General features: G+C 30.6%; 1 protein-coding gene across 1 annotated transcript in view; it reads right to left on the reverse strand.

Annotated features, from left to right (window-relative positions):
• Positions 1–314: 314 nt before the first annotated feature.
• LOC135129588 (pyrokinin-1 receptor-like) overlaps positions 315–21,266 on the reverse strand; it is a 131,327-nt gene continuing 110,375 nt past the window's right edge. Inside the window, exons 3-4 of the mRNA XM_064056770.1 lie at positions 15,486–15,688; positions 315–1,263 (exon numbers count right to left, since the gene is read on the reverse strand). Of these exons, the coding sequence (XP_063912840.1) occupies positions 846–1,263; positions 15,486–15,688 (621 nt within the window). The 3' untranslated portion in view covers positions 315–845. The remainder of the gene's footprint in view (positions 1,264–15,485; positions 15,689–21,266) is intronic.

Genomic DNA, 21,266 nt, shown 5'->3' on the forward strand with positions numbered 1-21,266 from the left:
TCAACCTGGACGACGATGTGTTAGTTTACGGTTATTTTCAGCAGGATTATGCTACTGCTCTTACAAATGGAGCTACAACATATTTATTGTCTGGAAAAAAACGAGATCAACATTAGATGACTTGACTTATTTAAATTGTATGTCAATTTATTAATAAATCTCCCTAAGACTTTAACAACTGTCACATATGTCCTTTCTAACCTCACTTTTCTTATTTTCTTGCTTGTTGCTTCGTAGAGAAATAATCTTTCCAAAAAAGACAGTTTTTCTAGAACCTATCTATATTTTCCCCTCCACAAAATGAAAAACTCCACTAATCGTAATAAACACTTTAATAAAGTATGCGAAGTAGATATACAAATATAAATTTTATTATCACATAGAAATATTAAGTAGACTAATGCAAAACACTAAAATAAAAAAATACCTCGTTTGTGCGGACTTGATCCCACATTTTACAATCTTCCTAAGTAAACTAACACCTACTTTAATTATGTACAGATGGTAGCTTCAACAATTCAACTAACCTACATTCAACGTAACAATATTGACTAGAACAACATGAGCACCGAAAAGGAGCGGTAAGAGCTTGGAAACTGTCAAATAGAAGGAGAACACTTAGCAAATATTTGGTCATCTTAGACTTACCATTTTCCATTACAAGAGATCCCACATTTAACACAACGTCAACAGGCAAAATCAAGCCCACCGAGTGACCAACCCAACAACAAACATCATACCCTGTATAAGTCAACAAAAATCGCTACAAGAATAGATCACTCAGTACATATCTAACAACAAAGTCATCACGGTCTCCACTCCCCTCTCTCCCCGTACTTCCAGCGCTAGCTGCAGCACTCCCTCCTCCTCACCTCCTTCATGTAAGTGGTGAGTTCATCTTCAATCGCCCCGCTTTCCACGTCTTTCAGACTGCTATTACTGATGTCGCAAGGGCTGCTACAACTCTGGCTTTTCTTAGGGGTGGTGTCCAGCTCCAGCAGGATGCTGGGCTCCTTCACCGGGGAGGAATAGTAGGCCGAAAGTCGCTTCCCATCGTCGAAGGTGCGTCTAGCTATGCACTCAAAATACTGCCAGAACTTGCTAAGACTGCGTGGAGGTGTCGTCGGATTGATGTGAATCGATATGAACTTGTTGGGGGTGGAGTCGGCCGATTTGGACATGTCGTGGATATCCTTGGTCCAGGACGGGCTCTGGAGTGTCTCCTCCTCGATCCCGGCACGAAACGTGGAGAAGGTTTTGTTCCTGGAACGAAAACCACATTAAGCTGCATAATTGGCGCAGTCGGTAGGATTCGAAAAATCGCTCCACGGAACTTCGTTTATTTAATCATCTCGATTTCATTTATCACCGTTTGTTGACTCTCCCCCTACAAACTTCTCACATTTGCCGTAATTGGTAATTTAATAATAAACATCGAGCTTCGGCACTTCGAGAGCTTTCGCGCTTGAATTTCAGGGCAAGCGTTTCATCGCTTAAAAGTATATTTTAATAATGTTCGTTCTATCTCCATATTCGACGGGGTTGTTTTTTATTTAAAGTGAGATATTGGATGCAGGACGAGAGAATGGAATGACTATTCAGAAAGAAATGTCTTCCTTTTTCGAAATTTCTCCACTTTCTCACCGCCATTTATCAACACCCACTCCCACTTTTCTAGTTAACATAACTAAATCTAGCGCAAACAAACTCCCGGATTTCCAATTTCCTGGCCCAAATGAAAGTCTAGATGGAATGATTCGATCGGAATTATCCTTTGAAAAATTCTTACGTAACGCCAGCCATCGATAAAACGTGACTAATGACAAATTCAACTTGTCACTATGAAAATGCATAAAAACGTGCCCAAACAAGGATACACATCTTCCATTATATTAAATATTAAAATTTCCATTACGTGAACCGCACGGAAGCAATTCTACTGAAATCCTCCCAGGATTTATCCCGATGTATTTAAATTTTTTGGGGCTCCTTTTGTTTTACATTGAGGAGGATTTTGAGGATGGTAATCCGATTTTAGTGATCCAGTTTCCGGGAACACTGAAAGGGTAAGTAATTTTTAATTGATTGTGGAATTAAATAAAGTTAATGGGGTGTGTTGGCGATTTGGAGGAGTCGGGAAAACGTGGAATGCGTCCTAGAATCCAGAGTAATTAGTTTAAATTCAAATTGAGTTGATTTAAGTTAGTGCGGGATTTTTCGGGAGGTTTTAATAGGTTTCAGTGCCCAGGAAGATGCTCAGAATGAAAAGTTAAAGGAAAAAAATGTTTTTAAAATTTTTCTATTTTTCAGTGTTTCGTTTCTTCAATTACTTATTTGACTTTTCAAGTTTTGATTTTTCAATTTTATAATTTTGTAATATTAATTTTTCGACTTTCGGATCTTTCAAAATTCCAATTTGATAAAGTTGATTTTTGTTGAAAAACAGAAAAATCAAAGTTTTCATGTTCTTTTCTTCAGTTTTCGATATTTCAATTTCTACACATTTTTTTTGCGACTTTTCGGTTTTTAAATTTCAGGATTATTATTTAACTTTTTAATTTGTTCGTTCTTTCAACTTTCCAAATTTAAATTTTTCGATTTTTCTATTTTCCATTTCTTCAATTTTTGGTTTGCCATTTTTCATTTTGTCAATTTCTAAGTATTTTTATTTTTCCGATCCTTCAATTTTTTTAATTTTATTTTTTATTGTATCAATGTAACAATTTTTTCATTATTTATTCGATTTTGAAACCTTTAATTTTTCAACTTCAAGATATTTCGATTTTTCAATTGTCGATTTTTTATTTTTGTATATTTTAATTTTTCGTTTTTCCATTCTTCAATTTTTGATTTTTTAATTCTTCTATATTTTCAATTTTTCCAATTATAAATTTGAAGTTTTTCTATCTGATGTTTCAACTTACTGGTCTTTCGATTTTTATATTTTCTAATTTATCGATTTCTCAGGTATTTGATTTTTCATTTTTTTATTTTTCGATTTTGATGTTTCATGTTTCTGAGTTTGAATAAATTGCAAAATAAACATTGAAAAATCAAAATTTTCAAATTTAAATGTTTGTTTCAATTTTTTTTTCCTAGACATTTTTTTCGCTGTTTCAATTTTTAGATTTTTTTATTTTTAAATAATTTTGATTTTTATTTGAAAAATCACTTTGCCGTCAGCGTTTAAATAGAAATATTTAAGATTCATACATATAACGGAGACATAATTACGTACGATTATAAACAAGGTCAACATGGCGGACAGCGATGTGCACGCGGGTATCGCGCTGTGTGGCAAATGTAAAATCAAAGTAGTAAATGCTGTTAAATGTAAAACGTGTTCCCAACGATTCCACTATAGTTGTGCAAAACTAACAAAAAACGTCGTCATCGTAGACGGAAAAAGTGTAATTTGCTGCGAAAAAAACAACAGTGCAGTGACTAGTGATGAAACCATGTTTGCTGACAGATCAGAGCTACATCAGGACGAACAGATCAAATGGGAGGAAGTGAATCCTCTATTATTCAAATACATAATCCACGACAAAGATGCATTAATCGCATCCCTGCGAACCGAGATATTATTGTTAAATCAACAACTCGATATATTATGTATTACTCGATGTACGACAACCTTGTAAGACAGCAAGGTCAGAAGAAGAATCCAACCAAAATACCGACATTAACACGAAGAAGCATCAAGTACCCAAAAAAAAGGTAAACAACGAAATGTCGAAATTGGACAGACAAAGTAGTCTCCGCGAAAACATAACAACGACGATTGTCGATAAGGAACTAGAAATGGAGAATAATGATCCGGATAAGACCAACGAAAAAAGGAACGGTGATGATAAGTACGAATGGAAAACAGAAAAAAAGAAAAGGAACAACAAACCACAACCCATTGTAGGCTCTAGTTCATCACCTAGTGTTTTGAAAGCTGTACCAAAAATGGCCTACATACATATATACAGATTGATGCCAAACACAGATACAGAAGAAGTGACCAATCACCTCAAACCGATAGCACCAGAAGTGACAGTTCAGAAGTTAAATTCTAGATACCCTAGCGAATATTCTTCATTCCAACTGACGGTCAATTTTGAGAACAGGGAAGCTGTGATGAATCCGGCAATTTGGCCATCCGGAACAAAATTAAATAGGTTTTTTCACCTAAGACCAACCACAAAGCCATCAACCTAAATAATGAGTATCACCTTCTAAATATACTAGTCATTAACATACAGTCAATTAAAACAAAATTTTTAGAGCTGGAGGCATTCCTCGTAGATCAAAACTTCTCTTTACTGGCTGTGACTGAACATTGGCTAAACGACACTGAAGCGACGAACCTACAAATTGGTAGCTTCTCTACCACAAGTTATTTTTCAAGAAAACCATCCATGAAGTCATGCAGTTATGGGGGCTCGATGATTTTGCAAGACAGCAACCTCGAATACAGAACTCTTGAGATATGTAAGGAATTATCAGTTGAAAAGCATGTGGAGATAAGCGGGGTATATCTAAAAGACCATGACATTTATGTAATTAACATTTATCGCCCACCTAATGGCGATTTAGAAGTCTTCTTCCATACACTAAGTGTCTTGTTCAGTCGTATTAACATAACGAAAAATAATGTATTAATAGTAGGTGATTTTAATGTTAAATTTAACACCAAAGAAACAAAAGCTGAACGACTCTGTGATTTCATGGCCTGTTACGAACTAACACCATTAGTATTTTTCCCTACTAGAAATAACAACTGTTTAGACAATGTATTTTCGAATATCAATGCTAATTTCACCACAGTTAGCCCAGTTGAACTAATGTCAGATCATTGTGGCATACAACTAGAAATTAAGATCCATAAAGGTGTTAGAGACAAAACGGTAACTGAAAAATATAGGCCAATAACGCAGTTAGGAAAGAATAAGTTTTTTGACTTACTCTCAAATTTAGATTGGACATTTATTAATAATCCACTTAGCGATGTGAATAACAAATTTAATTTGTTTATTAATCTTATAAAGAATCAGATGGATCTTGCTTTACCTGAAAAGGTAATACGAGTAAATAAAAATAAAACTTCTAATATAAATAAAATAAACTGGTTTGATTATGATTTGAAGGTAATGAGAGATAAATTAAATCATTTATGTGAATTAGACAAAATGTTACAGTCGAACCATTCTAGGACAGCAAGGAACTCTTTTAGGCAGTATTACCGACAACAAATTAGATTTAAAAAAATTGCAACAAATAAAAAAGTAATTGCATCTTCAAGTAATAAACACAAAGCTATGTGGAATATTATTAATAATTCGCGCAATAAACTATCTAGTCATAAAACAAAAAACAATATCTGTGATATTCCTTGTGATGTATTAAATGAGTATTTTAGCAGTGTAGCATCTAGGTTAGCCAGCGAACTTCCGCCTAGTTATGAAAACCCTATGCAGTTAATGTCTCAATGTATTTCCGTAAAAAGTACAAATCCTAAGTACTTCACTTTTACTGAAGTATCCAGTACCTATGTAAGAGAAATCATAAATGGACTGAAGCCAAGTAACTCATTTGATATTTTTGAATTTAGTGTAAATTTAATAAAATCTGTCAAAGACAAACTAATATCACCATTAACCAAGTTAATTAACATATGCATAACAACATCTACATTTCCAGAGTGCCTAAAAACAGCTATCATAGTCCCAATACATAAAAATGGTGATATTCATGAACCTAGTAACTATCGCCCAATAGCTTTACTCCCGGTTTTTTCAAAAATTCTCGAAAAAATAATCTTTAACCAATTGTCACAATTTCTAGAAAGTAACCATCTTTTATCTTCCAAACAGTATGGATTTCGGAAAGGATTATCTACTACAGATGCGGCACTGTCACTAGTAGAAACCATGGGACTGTGTTTAGAAAAGGGGGAACTTGGTATTGCCTCTTTCTTGGATTTATCAAAGGCATTTGACTGTGTCCCTCATGAGACGCTGTTACAAAAATTATACATGTATAATTTAGAACCAACTAGTTGCAAATTAATATCTTCTTTTCTAGGAAACCGTTATCAAGTGGTTAAGACCAACTCTGGTGTATCCAGTAGTCGTCCTATAACTAGGGGAGTCCCGCAAGGCTCCGTACTAGGACCGTTGCTTTTTTTAATATATATAAACGAATTCCCTGACTACTTGCAGAGCCAATCTGTATTATTTGCGGACGATACTACTATTGTCACACTCGGTCAAGATTTGAATGATACAACAGTAAAACATGATGAGACACAGTCAAGGGCTAATAAATGGTTTGTCAGTAACAGATTAACTCTAAATAAAAACAAATGCGTTAACTTATTATTTACACTTAAAAAAGTTCAACCGCCGGATGGTTACTCACCATCTGCAAAATTCTTGGGAATACATGTTGATTCTAACCTTAACTGGATTAGTCATGGTGAGGTACTTGCTGCCAAACTATGCAAAAGTAATTTTCTTTTAAGATCATTATACAATGAGGTTCCTCTAGATACCTTAAGAATCGCATATTTCTGTTTTGTCCAGGCACATCTTAGTTATGGATTGTTATTATGGGGTCATTCTAGTGCAAGACACCGAGCATTCTCGCTCCAGCGACGTGCTGTTAGAATTTTGGGAGGATTACCATACAGAGCTGACTGTAGAAACTGCTTCATATCACTCCGGATACTGACTCTACCTTCATTGTACATCTACCTTAGCTTGATCTATGTTAAATCTAATCGAAGCAAATATTTGACGCATAATGACATCCATAACTATGAAACACGTAATAAATTACATCTTTACCCCAAGAAACTAAGACTACAAAAATCCAGCAACGGTATTGAATACCTCGGTCCAAAATTTTTTAATATATTACCCACACATGTACAAAATAGCACCGATGTCCACTTCAGTAAAATTGTGAAGGAATACTTATTAGGAAAGGCGTATTATTGTTTTGACGATTTTATTAAAGAAAAGTTTATGTAGCATCCCCGAAAATGTGTATGTCAAAAGAGTATGTCAATTAATTTGTCATTTCTCTTTTGTTGTTTATTCTGTGTAGTATGTATATGTATATGTGACTTATGCAAAAAACTTGTACGTTTATATGCATTAATAAATTATTATTATTATTATTATTATTATTAACACCGCCCCGCTTCTCTAGACCAATGAAATGATTCGTTAAGGCCGAGCTTGTGTGAGTAGGAGGAGCATTAATAATATTGCTTTTTAAATATAATTCTTATATCTGATACGCTTATTTAACACTAACTTAATACTTTCTAGACACTATTTATAATTTATTTTTCTCACCAACGGTTTAACAGTTAAAAATCGAAAAGTAAAAAAATTAAAAATCAAAATCAAAAAATAAAAAACCGAAAATCGAAAAATTTTAAATTAAAAACTTTTCCAATTTCATTTTGCAATGTTTTAGTTTTTAATTTTTTATTTTCTCGACTTCTTGTTTTTCCGTTTTTTAACAGCAATAGAACCAATTTACTCACACTGACTTTTTGAAAAAACCTAAAAACGAAAAAATCAAATGTCAAATCGAAAAATTGCAAATTTGTAAAATTGAAAAGTCGAAAAATACATATCAAAAATTTTAAAAAACTAGAATTTCAAACATTAAAAATTTAAAACTCTAAAAATTAAAAAGAGGAAAAATTAAAATAAATACTTAGAAATCGATAAATCGAAAAAAAATCGGAAATTTGAAAAGACACGTCCAAAAATTAAAAGTCAAATAATAATAATAGAGAAATTTGAAAATCGGAAATTTGCAAAACTAAAACGTCGGGAAAGTGTATAAGTAGATATTTAAATATCGAAAAAATGATGAAATGAAAAATGAAAAATTTAAAATTGAAACTCGATTTTTCAGTTTGTATTTTGCCCTGTTTCGATTTTATTTTTCATGTTCTCGATTTTTAATGCTCCATTTTCCCGATTGTTCACTTTTCAGTGTTTCAACGAAAAGAACAAAAATTTGAGAAATCGGAAACTTGAAAAATCAAAAATCAAATTCGACAAAAAAAAAATTAAAAATCGAACAATGCAAAACTATAAAATGGAAAATTCGAAAAATCAGTAAATTGAAAAATCAAAAATTGAAAAGTCGAATAATTATAAAAGGAAAAATTGAAAAATTAAAAAATTCTAAGGTGTTGAAAAATCAAAATTTGGAAAATAGAAAAATTGAGGAAACGAAAAGCAAAAGTATTTAGAAATGGGAAATTGTAATACTTAAACAGAAAAAATAAAAAACTGGGGAATTAAAAATTCGAAAAATTGGAAAAATGAAAAATAGACCAAAAATTGTAACATTTGAATCATGGAAAAATGAAAAAAATCGATGGAGTCTGCATGAGTGGGGGGAACACATTAAAAAGAGACAAATTTTAAAATTGAAAAACCTACAAATTGAAACTCTGGGGCAAAAAAATCTAGAATTTGCAAAATTGAAAATTCGGAAAATAGAGATAGGTACAAAAATTGACAAATTCAAAATTCAAAAATCGAAAAATCAAAAATGAAAAAACGAATAATAAATATATGTGCTTAGAAAATGACAAACCGAAAAATTGCAAATTAAAAAATTCAAGAAAAATGGAAAATAATAAATTCGAAAAATTGGAAGAACAAAAAATTGTAATATTGTAAGATGGAAAGGTTAAAAAAATAATGAATAATAAAAACAAATGAAGTAAAATATCAAAGAATTGTAAAAAGGAAAAACTGAAAAGTTTTAAATTGAAAACTTAGAATTTTCCAATTTCATTTTGATATTTTTCTGGTTTTATTTTTTATTTTCTCGACTTCTTATTCTTCCGTTTTTCAGCCACAGAACAAATTTATTCAAATTAGCATTTTGAAATTGTCGAAAAACAAGAAAATCGAATATGTAATTAAAAAATCAAAATTTGCAAATTCGAAAAATTGACATTAATTTTAAAATTGAAAAATCAAAAAGTAGATATCAAAAATAAAAAAATTGAGAAATTCAAAAATTAAAAAGTGAAACACCTTAAAATTGTAAAGACGGAAAATAAAATTTTTTAGAATTTGACAAATCGAAAAATTGCAAATCAAAAAATTGAAGAATTGAAAAATAGAAAAATCGAAGAACTTGAAGTTGGAAAATTGAAATTGGAGTTAAATAAAAAAACGGGAAATTCAAAGCTGAAAATTTTCAAAATAAGACTTCGAAGAAAATATATAGAAATTCAAATATTAAAAAACTGATGAAACGGAAGATGAAAAATTTAAAATTGAAAACTTAGAATTTTCAATTTGTGCTTAGCAATGTTTCGATTTTTATTTTTCGCGGTCTTGATTTTTAATTTTCCATTTTCTCGATTGTTCACTTTTCAGTTTTCCAACGAAGAGAACAAATTTATTTGAACTAAAATTTTTAAAAATCAAAAAGTCGCAAAATCAAAAATAAAATTAGACAAATAAAAAAATGAAAAAGTGAACAATCGAAAAATCGAGAAATACGAAACTATAAAATTGAAAATTCGAAAAATCAGTTAATTCAAAAATAAAAAAAATTGCAATTGGTACTGAAAAATCAGAATTTGAAAAATAAAAAAATTGAGAAAACGAATAGGAAAAGTATATATAGAAATTGAAAATTGTAATACTGAAACATATTTTCAAAATAAAAAATCGGGGTTTTAAAAATTCGAAAAACTAAAAATTGGAAAATAAAAAAGACCAAAAATTATAAAACTGATTTATGAAAAAATAAAAAAAATTAGGGACTGCACGAGTGGGAGGAGCTTCATTAACATTAAAAATACAAAAATTTTAAAATTGAAAAATCTAAACATTTTTAATGGAACAAAATTTCCAAAATTGTTGAAAAATAAAAAAATGTCTGTAAATTAAAATATCAAAAAATTGAAGAAACGAAGAGTTAAAAAATATTAAACTGAAAACTATTGGAATTTTCAAATTTTTTTTGCAATTTTTTGGATTTTCACTTTTTCGTTTCCTCGATTTTTAATGCATCAGTTTTTCAACAAAAAGAACAAATTTTTTCAAACTGACATCTTGAAAGACCGAAAAATCGAAAAATTAAGAATCAAATTCAACAAATAAAAAAACGAAAAATCGAATAATTGAAAATTCGAAAAATTAGTAAAATAAAAAATCAAAACTTGAAAACTCGAATAATTAATAAAAGAAATATTGAATAATTAAAAAATTAAAATAATCCAAAATCAAAATTCGGAAATAAATTAAAAATTCCAAAAACTAAAAATTGGAAAATTAAAGAAAGACGAAAAATGGCAACCTTAAATTATGGAAAAATAAAAAAAAAAAGATAGAACTTGCATGAGTGAGAGGAGCTTCAATAACACTGAAAATAGAAAAATGTTAAAGTTGAAAAAGCTAAAAATTGAAAAAAATATAAGAAAATTTTCAAAACTGTTGAAAAATCAAAAAAAATCTAGAAATTCAAATACCATAAACTGAAGAAACAAAGAACCGAAAAATAATGAAGTGAAAACTGTTGGAATCAAATTTTATTTTGAATTTTTTTATTTTCAATTTTTCGTTTCCTCAGTCTAATGTTTTTCAACAAAAGGAAAAAAAATATTCAAACTGACATCTTGAAAGATCAAAAAATCGAAAATTGAAGAATAAATTTCGACAAATAAAGAAATAAAAATTCGAAAAATTAGTAAAATACAAATCAAAACTTGAAAAGTCGAATAATTAATAAACGAAACATTGAATAATTAAAAAACTAAAAATTGGAAAAAAGACCAAAAATTATAACACTGAATTATGGAAAAATAAAAAAACTGTGGAGTCTGCACGAGTGGGAGGAGCTTCATTAACATTAAAAGTAGATAAATTTTAAAATTGGAAAATCTAAAGATTTTAATGGAGCAAAATTTGCTAAATTGTTGACGAATCAAAAAAAGTCTGTAAATTAAAATATAAAATATCCAAAAATTGAAAAGCCGAAGAACTGAAAAATATTAAATTGAAAACTGTTGGACTTTCAATTATATTTTGCAATTTTTGGATTTTCAATTTTTCGTTGGTACGATTTTTAATGCATCAAGTTTTCAACAAAAGGAACAAATTCTTTCAGACTAACATCTTGAAAGACCGAAAAATCGAATTTGACAAAGAAAAAAATTGAAAAATCGGATAATCGAAAAATCGAGAAATCACAAAATTATAATATTGAAAATTCGAAAAATCAGTAAAATGAAAAATCAAAACTTGTGAAGTCGAATAATTATAATTATAAAACTAAAGATTGAAAAATTAAAAAATTGAAAAATTGCAAAATTAAAATTTGGGAAATTAAAAATTCGAAAAACTAAAAATTGGAAACTTAAAAAAAGACGAAAAATGGCAACATTAAATTATGGAAGAATTAAAAAAAAAGATAGAGCCTGCATGAGTGAGAGGAGCTTCAATAACACTGAAAATAGAAAAATGTTAAAGTTGAAAAAGCTAAAAATTGAAAAAAATAGAGGAAAATTTTCAAAATTGTTGAAAAATCAAAAAATCTAGAAATTCAAATATCCATAAACTGAAGAAACAAAGAACCGAAGAATAATGAAGTGAAAACTGTTGGAATCAAATTTTATTTTGAATTTTTTTTATTTTCAATTTTTCGTTTCCTCAATCGTTAATGTTTTTCAACAAAAGGAAAAAAAATATTGAAACTGAAATCTTGAAATATCAAAAAGTCGAAAAATGAAAAATAAAATTCGACAAATAATGTAATGAATATTCGAAAAGTTACTAAAATAAAAAATCAAAACTTGAAAAGTCGAATAATTAATAAACAAAACATTGAATAATCAAAAATTTAAAAAAATGCAAAATCAAAATTCGGAAAATTAAAAATTCGAAAAACTAAAAATTGGAAAATTAAAAAAAATACGAAAAATGGTGACATTAAATTATGGAAAAATTAAAAAAAAAGATGGAGCTTGCATGAGTGAGAGGAGCTTTAATAACACTGAAAATAGGAAAAAATAGAGGAAAATTTTCAAAAGGAAAAAAATATTCAAACTGACATCTTGAAAGATCAAAAAGTCGAAAAATGAAAAATAAAATTCGACAAATAAAGAAATGAAAAATCGAAAAATTACAAAATTGGAAAATTGAGACGTCAGTAACTGTAAAATGAAAAAAAATAGAAACATTTTTAAAATGGAAAACTGAAAAATTAAAAAAGTTAAGATACTGAAAAATCGAAAAACTGAAAAGCAGAGAGGAAAATATTCAAAAATTGAAAATGGTAATATTGAAACAATGAAAAACTGAAAAATTAAAAATCGAATTTAAACAAAGACGTAAAACTGCAAAATTTTACACTAACAGTTTAACAGATTTGCCTAAGTTTCTAATAAGGTAATAAACAATATTAGGGGTGGTCGTTAGATTAAAGAGAGGGGTGGGTGGGCGGGGCTATTTCTTATAAGACTCTACAGAAAGAACAGACTTGTCAAAGATCTAATAAGATAATAAAGATAAGATAAGATAAGATAAGATAAGATAAGATTTATTCGTGCCAAAATATAAAAAATATTTACACAAGTCATTACACAACTTAGCATAACAAAATAACGAAATACATGGATTACACAACTTAACATAACAAAATAAAGAGATACCTACATGGTAACAAAGGTAATCAGTAATTTTGAAATAAAATCCATTTCATTTAAAACTTAGTTGTTAAGTATTCCTCTATATTATAAAAGGCATTTTCAATTAGATGTGCTTTAATCCTTTTTAAGAACAACTTAGGACTAAGATTCCTAATATTGATTGGTATTACATTGTAACATTTAACACAATAGTAATTAAAGCCTAATCTAGATCTGGTCAGTCTAAAACCACGTAGACAAATATCATTTCCTCTTGTAGAGTAGTTGTGATAGGAATTTAATGTTTTAAATTTCTTACGATTTTTTACAAAATAATCTAAACATTTGTATATGAACAGACAGGGTACAGTCAGGAGATTCAATAATTTAAAATGTTCTTTGCAGTCGTCGCGATATCTCAGGTTTGATATAATTCTGATTACCCTTCGCTGGAGTCTGAAAACCCGCTCTGATAGCCCTGTATGGCCCCACAGGATTATCGAGTATTCCACATGTGATTGGAAGGTCGCGAAATAAGCTATTTTTATGACGTCTATGGATACACAGCGCGTTAGATTACGTAGTAAATAGATGTTTTTACATAATTTCTTGCATAGATCATCAATTTGGTGGTGCCAGGACAGAGTACTATCAATGTGGACCCCCAAAAATTTTGTGAAATCTGTTGTATCTGTGTTTATTTGTTTGAGAGAAAAAATCATTTCCACGGTTTTGGCTTTATTAAGATGCAGTTTATTTGCCTCCATCCATTCCTCAATTCTTTTGTATGATGTGCGTGTCAATTCTTGCAGCACATTTAGATCTGAGTCAGCCTGCCCCACTGAGGTGTCATCTGCATATAAAGTTTTGTCCATTGTAGGGATCGCATATGGGAGGTCATTTATATACAACAAAAATAGCAATGGACCTAGAATAGATCCTTGTGGGACCCCATGTCGGACTGTTAACGGTTGCGAAAGAATGCCATTAAGCTTAACCCTTTGAGAGCGATCATGTAGATAGGACTTTATCAACGTAATACTACAGAAATCAAAATTATATATTTTCAGTTTTTCCATTAATATTTGGTGTGAAATTGTGTCAAAGGCCTTGCTTAGGTCTAGAAATAGAGCTTGATAGTAGGCTCCCTTTTCAAAGCAATTTATTATTTGTTCGATAAAGTTTATTACTCCAGATATAGCAGATGAATTTTTTCGGAAACCAAATTGGTGCTCAGAGAGGATATTATTCTTTTCAAGGTAGACCAAGATTTGTTGTAAAAGCAGCTTCTCGAAAACTTTAGAGAGTACTGGCAACAAAGATATGGGGCGATAGTTATTTTTGTCACTTGTATTTCCTTTTTTATATATAGGAATTATTACAGATTGCTTTAGACATTGGGGAAACATATTATTCTGAATGCATTTATTTATTAGCTTTGTTAATGGACTAATTATTATGTTCTTGATCGATTTTATTAAGTCGGTATTTAATTCATATAAATCCCTACTTCTGGAGTTTTTTAAGTTGTCAATACAGTCACGTACTTCGATTAACGTGACTTCTCGAAATGAGAAAGTGTTCGACACCGTGGTAGTTCGATTTGTTTGCATTACATGTATGGGATTCTTTGAAGACAGATTTATGGAGTCAACTAGGTTTTGTACAGCATTTATAAAGAATGCATTCAACTCATCAGATGAACAGGGAGGGTGATTGTTTCCATTGCTTTGCCTAAATTGATTAATGACCTGCCACATGGCTTTGGGGTTGTTTTTAGCTGTTTTAATGTAGTTATCATTGAAAGTAATTTTTGCATTTTTTATTGCTGCTCTATATTTTTGTTTGTAATCTTTGAAAGTAATTTTCAACTCAGAGGTTTGTCTTAGGTTATAAGCCTCTTTTAGCAGATTTAGTGTTTCACGCATGTTTTGAAGATCTACAGTGAACCATTTGGTTTTGGTTCTGGCATTTACGGGATCTGGACTATGAATTAATTTCTCAGGGAAGGCAATACGAAGATTATCAGTAATGATGGTTATAAAGTCTAAAAAGTTCTCATCTGCAAGTGTGTTTGAGTCAATAAAATCCCAGGAGATATTTTCCATTAGATTATAAAAAACAATTTTACCATAATTGGTTATAGGCCTAACAAATCTACTACTACATAAATTATTTTTTACTGCTCATGACATGTTTACTTCCATGTATATACCTTGGTGATCAGAAAGCACTAGATCAAGAGGGCTGGTAACTATGTTTTTTTCAGGTATATTGGTAAATATGTTGTCTAATGTAGCTTTTTTCCTTGTAGGAAATTTGACTATTGGATATAGTCCATATGACTTGAATAAGTCCTTAATTTGTACTGTAGTGTTACAATTAGTAATTTCAAAGTGGAAATTGAAGTCACCACCGATTATTATATCACATAATTTGCCGTTCAACTTATCTAAGAGTTTACTCATAACTTCACAGAATGTGAAAGTTGTCATTAATTAATAATATTAATAAAAATCAATAGAATCAAAAGGGGGCGGGTGGGCGGGGTTTATAAAAATCTCCTTTGGCGAATTTTTCAAAAAAGTTCTTTACTGACTAGTTGAAAAGTTAAAAAAAAATATCGGATCAGAAAAGTATACTGAAAGTTGGACTTAATAACCTCTTAATCCCCTTAGACAGCTGCTACGCAAAACCTGTTACGGCCCCAGATAATTAAACTTCATCTCTCATCGCAGTTCTACCTAATTGTCCTAAGCCCTTTTTAATGAAGTGCCACAGCCCCGCAACAAGTTGTCAGAAGTTTCCTTACCTCCTCATTCCGTTATTGAGCCCAGTGAACGAGTCGATCGAAGTTTTCTGAGTAATGGAGGTGTGCGAGTGTACAGTAGGGTCGTCCCTCCCGGAGTCTGTAGAATCAGGGCCGCGTTGAGCAGAACGAGAGAGAACTGAGTAGGATCTTTGTGGTCGGCTGGCTTTGAAGTGGTAGAAGCAGCAGCAACGGGAAAACGTCTCCTGCAAAAGATTGACTAGAAATGCTTTAGGCTACGATGACTGACGGCCCGAGACGAACTTAGCATAGGGGAAATAGGAGTTGTGTGTGACAGTTGGCGGAACAAAAATTAGGCAGGGGGCACCGCTGGGTCCCATTGAGTTTAGTTCGTGCGTCAACGATCGATTAACCTATTAAATTTACGCGTTTTGGTAGTTAATAGGGGTTTTATGGTGCCACTGTAAAAAAAAATGTAATTTTACCGCACGTAAATGTAATAATTACCTATATTAAATGAGTGATTTTACCTTAATTTTGGGGTAAAACAAATTTAACTCCTTATTATGTGTAAATTTACTTTTTGTGGAGGTATTTTTTCGTCTTTGTGTATTTATACCCTATTTTTAGGGGTATACTACACTTTCATGCAATATTGCATCTTATTTGGTGTAAATTTACTACAATGAGTTTTAAAATTACTCAACTCTGGGTAATTGTACCGTACGTTTTGAAGTTATCGCATGCATACGTGACCAATATTTCGATACATTTGCATGAATTGTGTGTATCCTTGCGCACTTTGTAGAAAGGAGTTACTTTCTATAATAACTTACAATTTTCATCAATATCTACACAGGAACGCAAAAGGTGCAAGGTTTTATTGTAAATATCACCAATGCAAACGCGAGTATAGTAGATACAATAGCTTCAAAGCTCATCTGTACAGAAACCATTTTAAGAAAAATTCATCAAAATCTTACATGATGATGTGCAATCTAGAGCAGTGTTCATTTAGGACACAAGATAGTAAATGCATGCTTTCACATATGTATCAACACATAAAAAGTGGCTTTGTTGTAAAATGTCCTTTCCAAAAATGTCCCAGACCGGATAATAAATTTAAAACTATTTCTAGTATAAAGTCACATTTTTATAGAATACATTTTATTTGTCAAAATATAGTAAAACAAAACAATGTTTCTCTCAGTCAAAGTGACAAATCTCTTGAGGCTCATTTTGAAAATAGTGATTCTTCCACAATGGATGATACACTGTTTATCAAAAAATTACCTTCAAAAATTTTGATGATTCTTATATTTACTCTCTTGCTCAAACTTACCACACTCTACAGTTAAAACATTTTCTATCTAATGTGGCTTTGCAGACAATAATTGACGGAATATATGATATTCATAATATAACACTAGAACATATATATAATATTCTTAATGAACAAAATCAAGATATTTTAGTTGCAATAAAAACTCAAAATTTGTTTTAGAAAGGACACAATTCTAAAAATGGTTTGCTAAGGTCTCCGTATGTTAGAAGAAAATATTATAAAAATAATTTTAAATTTGTTACACCACTTAACATACCTTTAAACAAAAAAGATAAGAAACAAAGTTTTTTTGTGTACATTCCAATATTAGAAACTATTAAAGTATTACTAAATAATGAACATATTTATGAACAGATTCTTAAACAGAAAAAATGTGACAAAGGTTCGTATATATACCGATTTTATAGATGGTGAATGCTTTGACAATATAGATTTATTTTAAAAAAATCCTAATTCTTTACAATTAATTCTCTATCAAGATGCGTTTGAGTTATGCAATCCTCTCGGCTCTTCAAGAAATATTCACAAAATAGTAGGTGTGTACATGACATTAGGGAATATACCACCTTTTAATAGAACCAAAGTAGATCACATTCAGCTTGTGGCTTTATGTTTAGAAAGTGATATTAAAGAATATGGTTTTCCTGAAATTTTTAAAGTAATTATGGCCGATATTCGTTTGCTAGAAACAGAAGGACTCTTGATTCATAATACATTCTTTAAAGGAACACTTATTGCTGTGGTAGGAGATAATTAGCATCTCATCAAATTGGGGGTTTCGTTGAAAATTTTAATACAAATAGTAATTTTTGTAGTTTTTGTTTGGCTCACTCTGGTAACTTAATTTCTACTTCTGTTTTAAGAACTGTGAACTCGTATGAAGAAGATGCAACTGAAGCATTGGTTATGCAAAATTCAGCCAACGGAATTAAGTCTTCATCAATTTTAAATGAAAGCAATAGGGATGTACCGACTAGTGGCCGACCGGTCGGATAAGCCGACTATTCGGCCGTTTTCATCGTCGGCTGCAGTCGGCGACTAGTCGGCTAAACAGCCGATCGGTCGGCTTTTTTTTATTAAAATTAAAATACTATATAAAACAATTAAACCTGGTTTACAGAACCTCAATTAAATATTTAATTGCGATTTAATTTTTAACCCCACGTTAAAGTACCATGTGACCGACTCTACGCCAATCAGACGTCGCTAATGGCCTTGTTAAATGCGCGATCAACTTAATCTCAGTTAAAATATTGTATAAACTGGCCCTAAATTGTGTTATTCTTTATTTTTGTACTCAGTTACTAAAAAAATTAAATGTTAAAATTATCCAAACAAATTTAACACATTTTTGGGAAAACAAAGGAACTTTAGTTATTCCTTTTATTAAAATGAAACAAATTTTTAAGATAATCAGAGAAATAGAAAAAAAAACACACTGTCTGTCGCATTTATAAACCGGTTTTAGCAAAGCCGAACAGTCGGCCGACTAGTCGGTTTTTACTGGCCGAACAATCGGCTAGTCGGTTAGTCGGCTAGACCTACAGTCGGTACATCTCTAGAAAGCAAGTATTTTCATGTTTGTAACCCAAAGTTGCCACCATGTTTGGCACATGATATATTTGAAGGGGTGGTTGAATACGATGTAATGTTATGTATAGCCCACTTAGTTAAAACAAAATATTTTACTTACGATTCGTTGAATACAAAATTACAAAAATTACGTTTGGTTCAAGAAACAAAGTACGAAAAGGTGCCCCTTTTAAAAAAAATCGATAAGCTTCCTGGCAATGCAACAGAAAATTTACGTTTTCTACAAATTCTTTCGTTTGCTTTATGCGATATAGAAATAGATGAACCTTCATGGCGGTTAATATTAATTCTTAGAGAAATTAACTGCATTCTGCTAGCTCCAGTAATATCAATATCTCAAATATCTTATTTGAAAACCTTGATAAATGATTATATCAGTTTAAGAACAGAAGTGTTTCCTACCGTTCCGCTGCGACCTAAGCACCACTTTTTATCTCATTATCCATATTTAATAAGAAAATTTGGCCCAATGAAAAATTTTTGGACGCTAAGGTATGAAAGTAAATATCGTTACTTTAAAAATATTTTACGCCACTGTCCAAATTTTAAAAATATTTTGAGATCACTTTCTGAAAAGCATCAGCTTTTACAAGCGTTTCATGCCACACTAAACACATTATTTATAGATAAGGTTATATCTGACAAAGCCACTAGATACGTACCTCAAGCAATAGACCAAATATTTTTATCTTATTTGTCCAAGTTCTGCACTTTTACAGATCCTTTAATATGTCAGAAAGCAATATTTAGAGGTACTACTTATACAGCCGATATGTACATTTGTTGTAGTGAAAACGAATACAGTGACTACAATTTGTGTAAAAAAAATTGGTCTAAAGAGTTTAGACAGTACTTCCCTCGCTGTCGAAAACGTGACGACTGCATGTCTATTATGTTTTTTTTTCGCAGTAGATTTTATTATTTTTTTTGAGTCACCCGGTATTTGCAAATTCAAAAAATATGAATGGAATGATAAATTACAAGTACAGACTCATCATATTTTGTATATTCTAGATAGGATTTATTCGTCAAACTTTTGAGCTGACGTCATCAGTTTTTTGTAGAAGATAACCAAATATATTTTGACTAAAAATTTATTATGCTCTTTATAACCTTAAAACATTTGCAAGATTTTCAAAACATTCGGTTCTGGAGTTCCTGATTAAATCAATAAAATACATTTACCCATTCATTTTTTTTTGGGTCACCCTGTATATGCAAATCCAAAAACTATGAATGGAATGATAATTAACAAGAAAAGACCCATCATACTTTGTACATTTTAGATAGGATTTATTTAGCAAAATTTTGTGGTGACGTCATAAATTTTTTAGGGGGGATGAGCAAATACATTTTGATCAAAAACTTACCATGCTTATGATAACTTTAAAACACCTTCAAGATTTCAAAGCATTCGGTTTTGTAGTTCCTGAGTAAATCAGTAAAATAAATTTACGCATTCATTAATTTTTTTGAGTCACCCTGTATATGCAAATCCAAGAAATATGAATGGAGTGATATATCACAAGCACAGACACATCATATTTTGTACATTTTACATAGGATTTATTTGGCAAACTTTTGAGCTGACGTCATCAAGTTTTTGGAGGGGATAACCAAATATATTTTGAGTAAAGATTTATAATGCTCTTTATAGCCTTAAAACATCTGCAACATTTCAAAACATTCGGATTAGCAGATTCAAAATTAAATTGCAAAATGTTGTTTTATAATTTTGATTTTTTTTCCAAAAATCTGGAAGTTTCGGGTAAAAACTGAATTCGGAGTCGTAAACTACATGTTTAGGACTATATTATTTTATACAATTTAAAATCCATTTACTATGTACAATTTTGAAGTGACGTCATCACATTAGTGGTGGGGATGATTAGACAAATTTTGGTTAGCGTTTTACCATCTACATGATATTCCTAATATAACTACAAAATTTCACAACAATAGGTCCAGTACTTTCGGAGATAATCTGTCTAATAAAAATCCGGGACGGCAGACAGACGGACAAACGGACGGACAGACGGACAGACGGACAGACGGACAGACAGACGGAAATGGGAGACCTATTTCTTCGTCTTCTAGGGGTCATGAAAGATCGAGAAAACGTAAAAGTAGAGAGTCGGCCGACGGACTCGATTACAATACTTTCTTTGCTTACGCTCGGGAAGTAATTAAATATATATTGGTAACTAGTACGAGTACGTATACTGACCTTTATTTCATTGGGTATAAAGTTACCATTTGTTTTGACAAAACTAAAGGTGTATATGATAGTGGGAATAACACCACATCCAATAATTCTGAAATTATCGGTAGTCATTTTAAGGATTTATTGACTTATGAACCTCTAATGATCTTTCAATTCGAAAATAAAAAATTATTTTGCTTCAAATCAGTACCTTTACAAATTTATAGAAGACTGAATAGGTATTGAGTTGTTCAGGGAGTCCAAAAACGTAATTTAACTTCAAAATATATATCTGGTAAAAGAAAATTTTATTTTACTTTTCATTTTTGTATAATATTTAGTTACTTTAACAATTAAACTCTTGTTTAACAGTAATATAACTTGTTTTAGCGTTTTAATCCCTTAAATTCTTTACAATTTCATTAAAATAAGTTTTTTACTGTTTTACTAATAAAAATTATTTGTTATTTCTTAAAGTCTGCATCATTAATTTAATATAACAGCTCTTAAACTATCTGCAAAATGTTTAATAAGTAAATGAATGTTTGTATAGTTGACAATATTATATTTATTTATGTATATTTTTTTTTTTTTCATGGACTATGATGGATAAATGAAGAACTTTTCCTTAATCATGGTCCTATTTAAAATTTGGAATTTGTCGCGAACAATCAAAATTTTT

Source organism: Zophobas morio, unplaced genomic scaffold (genome assembly GCF_036711695.1).
Source record: "Zophobas morio isolate AGI-343-1 ecotype UQ-CSIRO unplaced genomic scaffold, CSIRO_AGI_Zmor_V1 ptg000016l, whole genome shotgun sequence".
NCBI classification, from domain to species: domain Eukaryota; kingdom Metazoa; phylum Arthropoda; class Insecta; order Coleoptera; family Tenebrionidae; genus Zophobas; species Zophobas morio.